The 5,724-nt window shown below is 36.2% G+C and overlaps 3 protein-coding genes across 4 annotated transcripts; 2 read left to right on the top strand and 1 right to left on the bottom strand.

The window, feature by feature from the left end:
* LOC107645734 (germin-like protein subfamily 1 member 7) lies at positions 822–1,989 on the top strand. 2 transcript variants are annotated; one of them, XM_021104156.1, is made up of 3 exons: positions 822–1,181; positions 1,276–1,519; positions 1,559–1,989. In XM_021104156.1, exons 1-3 carry the CDS (start codon positions 1,064–1,066, stop codon positions 1,809–1,811), a joined length of 615 nt encoding a protein of 204 aa, XP_020959815.1. In that variant the 5' UTR covers positions 822–1,063; the 3' UTR covers positions 1,812–1,989. The 2 variants fall into 2 exon arrangements, with proteins under 2 accessions (XP_020959815.1, XP_016205306.1); XM_016349820.2 differs by having other exon boundaries at positions 1,276–1,989.
* On the top strand, positions 2,498–3,752 carry LOC107646397 (hevamine-A-like). Its single transcript, XM_021104155.1, has one exon. It carries the CDS (start codon positions 2,694–2,696, stop codon positions 3,582–3,584), a length of 891 nt encoding a protein of 296 aa, XP_020959814.1. The 5' UTR covers positions 2,498–2,693; the 3' UTR covers positions 3,585–3,752.
* LOC107645733 lies at positions 3,857–5,718 on the bottom strand. Its single transcript, XM_016349819.2, has 2 exons — positions 5,010–5,718; positions 3,857–4,590 (listed from the first exon to the last, which is right to left on the bottom strand). Exons 1-2 carry the CDS (start codon positions 5,351–5,353, stop codon positions 4,185–4,187), a joined length of 750 nt encoding a protein of 249 aa, XP_016205305.1. The 5' UTR covers positions 5,354–5,718; the 3' UTR covers positions 3,857–4,184.

Below are 5,724 nucleotides of genomic sequence, written 5' to 3' on the forward strand. Positions count from 1 at the left end.
TATTTTTTAATTAAAAATTTAAATTTTTTTTTTTTTTCAAATTAGATATTTAATTAATCATACGAATACGTAACATTATAGTTCAATTGTTACAATAATACATATATTCTAGATACTGTGCCCAGAATTGATTTTTGAGCATATTTTCGATATACGATTTGCCGTTTTTTAACTTTATGTATCATATTTTTGGTGCAGTGTCTCCGAAATGTGCCTTTAACTAGTTTTTAAATACTGTATCCGGGATATAAAATGTTGTGTATAACACTACAAATTATATATTTTCATAAATATTATATTTAAATAATATAAATAAAAAAAATTTATAACTGTGTATAGCTGAGGCCACAACTTGTAGTTAAAATAATACGAATATCTTTCTCCAGAAGGAATTAATAAGGCCCTAAGCGAGCTCACACAATATTATGGGGATAATATTTTACTGTCAAATTAGTTAAAAAAGCAACAAATCAGTTCACAATTTTGGATTGCCATTTGTTCCAATTTGGGGACATCATGTGTGAATCTGAAATGGTCTCTTTCTTTTCCTTATGACTATATCCCTTTTTCCCCAACTGCTGCTTTAGGAAATTTTCATATTATAATATATAAATAGTATAAACTACATGTTTGGTCAATTAATAGATAAACTTGGAAGAGAGGCAACCAAGAAATATAATATGATGTATTTACTTGTTCTAAAAGGCATTGTAAATTTCAGCTACCAAGTCTCAATAACTGAGACCAAGTCCTAAGACAAGCAATTTGAAAAATAATTGATCAATTGTTCATTTTTTTTTTGGAGCTAACGTGACAAGTTTAATATATTCTTTGAACAAGCACATACATAGTTGGTATAGAATGGTTCAGCAATTATTAGATGCAACAACGTTAATTTGCAGGCCAATTCAATGACTCCTCCCTTTAAATAGCAAGCTTCCCATTCAACAAATTCATCAAGTCTCACCACAACTAATTAAGCAATTACATACATAGCATCATTCATAAGAGATTAGCAATTACATACATAGCATCAATTTAAAGGTATATCAAGAGGCACAAAATGAAAGCAATCTACTTCCTTGTTGGTTTGTTGGCTTTGGCATCCTCTTTTGCATCAGCCTATGATCCCAGTCCACTGCAAGATTTCTGTGTGGCTCTCAATGACACCCAAAATGCTGGTATATATCATTACATACTCAAGTATCAAACTCCTTTCAATATATATGGTTAAGCATCGTTATAATTAATTCTTCTTAATTTCTTATTTTGCAGTATTTGTGAATGGAAACTTTTGCAAAGACCCTAAAGTTGTAGTAGCTGAAGATTTCTTCAAGCATGTAGATCCTGGGAATGTTGTCAACAAACTTGGCTCAAACGTGACTCCTGTCAGTGTTAACGAACTACCCGGACTTAACACACTCGGCATATCACTTGCTCGCCTAGATTTTGCACCTAAGGGTTTAATCCCTCCTCACACTCACCCTCGAGCCACAGAGATTTTGACTGTTGTTGAAGGCACTCTCTTTGTTGGATTTGTCACTTCCAATCAAAACAACACCAACCGTCTTTTTACTAAAGTGCTCAACAAGGGTGATGTGTTTGTGTTCCCAATTGGTCTCATTCATTTCCAATTCAACGTGGGTTATGGCAACGCTGTTGCTATTTCTGGTCTTAGCAGTCAGAATCCAGGTGTTATCACAATTGCAAATGCTGTTTTTGGATCCACTCCACCTATTTCTCCTGAAGTTTTGACTAAAGCTTTTCAAGTGGATAAAAAAGTAATCAACTACCTTGAAAAACAGTTCTGATACGATATTAACTAATTTGATAAAGTGAATCACCATCATTTCATTCTATTTGTACGATATATTATTTTGGTTCGGGCAATTCATATATAATAATAAATAAAACGCACGAGCGTCATGTATACCAAATTTGTTGTATTTGATTTAACTTTTGCTTCAATAAATTAATGTTTTGAGTTTAGTTGGTGAAAAGTTATTATTATTAATGCTCCCTCTCTTGTATATCTTGTTAATGTTCTAGTTAATTAATCAAGAGCGTTGCCATATATAGCACTCTCTATGAAGCCGAAACACAATAAATTACTCATCCATCATTGCTTGTAAAATAGATATATGCGTGATTTCTCTTGGTTTTCTTTATATACATTCTCGTCTAATACCTATATTTATATTATCATAAGGACATTCAAGATCATTTTTTATGACACTGAAATACTGTGGACGTTGACCAGAGCAATGCAGATTTCAGATTTTAAAATATCCTCTTTCAAGATTCCTCACCAACAAAATTCAGGATAAATCATATAAACTACATACTATCTAAACTACACACACACACATATGACACACTAGTAGTCCCTTAAAATTTATCTACTTCAGGCCCTTCCGATGGCGTACGTTGTAAAGTAAAACAATTAAACAATAGACAAGGCAATGTTCTAGCTGATTTTACTTTGTTAAGACTCAAACAATCGTGTGAAACAAAATTTACAATTCCACCGCATTAAGGCACGCTCATTATTTGCATAACCAAACATTGTTACTGTCAAAGAAAATTGGAAAATTTAAGCTATATAAGCATAACATTAACGTAGACAAGTAACATTGCACTACTATCTAAAACAAGCTTTAACACTTCAAAAGAGAGCAATCAAACCACGTACCATGGCAACAACTTATATACCAATTTTCTCAATGGTGATATTCATCCTAACAGTGGGATCTGATGCTGGGGGAATTTCCATTTATTGGGGTCAGAATGGAAATGAAGGTACCTTGGCAGAAACTTGTGCCACAGGAAACTATGAGTATGTGAACATTGCTTTTCTTTACAGTTTTGGCAATGGACGAATTCCCAGGCTAAACCTTGCAGGCCATTGTGATCCATACAGCAACAATGGCTGCGCGAATTTAAGCACCGACATAAAGCAGTGTCAAGCCAAAGGCATCAGAGTTTTGCTTTCAATTGGAGGAGGACCTGGAGGCTACACCCTTGCATCAACAGAGGATGCTAGGCAACTTGCCACTTTCCTTTGGAATAACTTCTTGGGAGGACAGTCATCGACACGTCCACTAGGCGAGGCTGTTTTGGATGGCATTGACTTTGACATTGAAGGAGGAACAAACCAACATTGGGATGAGCTTGCAAGGTATCTTTCAGGATACAACAACAAAGGCAAGAAGGTTTACTTGACTGCAGCACCTCAATGTCCTTTCCCTGATGCATGGCTTGGAAATGCCCTTCAGACCGGTCTTTTCGACTATGTTTGGATTCAGTTCTACAACAATCCTCCATGTCAGTACTCTTCTGGAGGCATTGCCAATCTTGAGAATGCATGGAAGCAATGGACTACACAAGTACCTGCCACTAAAATATTCTTAGGCCTCCCAGCAGCACCACAGGCAGCTGGAAGCGGCTTCATTTCGCCAAGTAACCTGACATCAGAAGTACTTCCGGTAATTAAGGGTGCCACAAAGTATGGGGGTGTCATGTTGTGGTCCAAGTACTACGATGATCAAACTGGATATAGTTCATCCATAAATGGCCAAGTCTAGAATTCTTAAATACTTATGGTTATGTTAGATTTGAATCCATGATGGACCTCTCTGTTAACATAGTTTTCTGTTTTTGGAGGCACGTATGTTGATATGTATGTTTGTACATATATTTGTATTGAATATACTAGCAGTTGTTTTCAACACATAACCTTGCATATGCCGGTAAGTATCTCCATTTCATAGCTTTGATACTGATAAGTAGAAAATAACAGTTAAATGAAGCAGCAAATCGCACGTGTAAAATGAATATTAGATTATCTAAAACCTAATTGGCACAAAATATTTTCCTAATTGTTCACATATTTAATAAACTTAACTGCTAACACAGCTACAAAATTTGCTTATCGAATCTATAGATACAAGAGGGGAGATCCTGCAATAGCATTTTACAAACTTACTACTATACAAGGCTTTTCTAACTCTACTAATTACAGCATCCAACAAACATCCTGTCGTGGAGCCAATAGACTTGAGCACACCATGTATCCAGATACTGCAAAAGACAAATCTTATCTTTGATATGCCAAATATCTATCTCTATATTTACATAAACATCAGTCTACAACATTACACCAAAACTGAAGAACTTGAGCAACATCAAGTTCTATTTGTAGATGACGATGTTTCAAAATAAGTTGGTTTTGGGGTTGAGGGGCAGCCAATGGATTGAATCAATTCTTCCACTCTTAGCACTCTAAATTTATGATGAGGTGTATTTGGAGCAATGTTGTCAACCCGGTGCTCATAAATCTTGCCTTTCCTGTCAAGTTTGTACTCAGAGGTCCCATCAAACCTACCACGACTCTCCCATGGAATTCGCAGAATCCCGTGAACACTCCACCGAACCATGATCACATTCTCAACAGGCTGCCACACACTGATTACGTCAATCGACAAAGCTCGGAAAAATATTCTGCCATGAAATCGTAATGCCCACAACAGCGATTTGTATTTCTGGATGCCAACAAAGGTATTCAAAGGATCTTTAAATACAATATCATCCCTGCAAGAAGTCATGGCAAATTTAGCATAACATATCAAAGATCACGTAATGATAACTGATTAGTTACAAAAGTTATCAAGACTACATCTTCAAGCAATATGAAACCTCTAGCACTATAACACACACACTTCACGTCCAAGGTTGGAAATCTAGAGCGTGATATTTGCAGATGATAATCCGACTAACAAAGACGTGATATGTTTCAATGCAATGTTATGAGAGAATTTCAATAAATGATCAACTTTCAATAATTGAATCAGAGCAGAGTTTACGAGTTTAACAGAAATAACAAACTGAACTTTCTAGAATTAGAAAGCACAACTAACTACCTATCTTTCCGGTCAATACAAATCTTACCTTCCATAAAACCAACCACTATAAAATGCAAAATCAGGGAGCAAAAGCTAAAGGGAAATCACCTGTAGACATCGAAGCTAGGTTCCTTGAAGAAGATTTGGGGAAAATCTTCCCTCAGAGTTCGGATGGCATATCCCATATTCACGTAGTACTTCTGCTTTTCCTCCTCTTCTTCTTTCCTCCCCAACTTCACAGCACCCGAGAACTCACCGTACAACCTCAAATTCTGTTCCAATTCCAAAACCGCACAATCCTTCACTTCACAACAAGCTTTTAATCCTCTTGCACTTGACCTAACTGCCACGGGCTTAAAGCTGTGGAATTTGATAGGGTTTGGATTCGGATTACACGGAAATTTGGGGGCAATGAACATTTCGGAGGAATGGATAACGAGTGCCATGGTCATGGACGACAAAGCTTAGAATGATTTTTTTTTCCCAGCGGAGACAATGAGTTCAAACGAAAATTAAGCGAGAAAATGTCATTATTTTTATTTGAATTTCTGTGGGGAAATTATAGTGAGGGGAGAATCGATGAAGGAGGGACGTGAACATTATTGGCGCGAATAAGATTGTGTTTGTGTTATCTTTGATGCTTGTGAGGTTGTGGATAATCGGAATTATCAAAGTAAATCAAGAGGGAAAATATGTGATTGGTTGGATTATGATTTTACCCCTTTCTCCCCTCGTTTTATCAGAGCGCCAAGATAACGACAGAGACAAAGACAACGGGATAGACATAACAAGAAAAGAACATCATCTGAATAATTACTGGTGA

The sequence above is a fragment of the Arachis ipaensis genome, chromosome B06, assembly GCF_000816755.2.
Source record: "Arachis ipaensis cultivar K30076 chromosome B06, Araip1.1, whole genome shotgun sequence".
In the NCBI taxonomy this organism is placed as follows: Eukaryota; Viridiplantae; Streptophyta; class Magnoliopsida; order Fabales; family Fabaceae; genus Arachis; species Arachis ipaensis.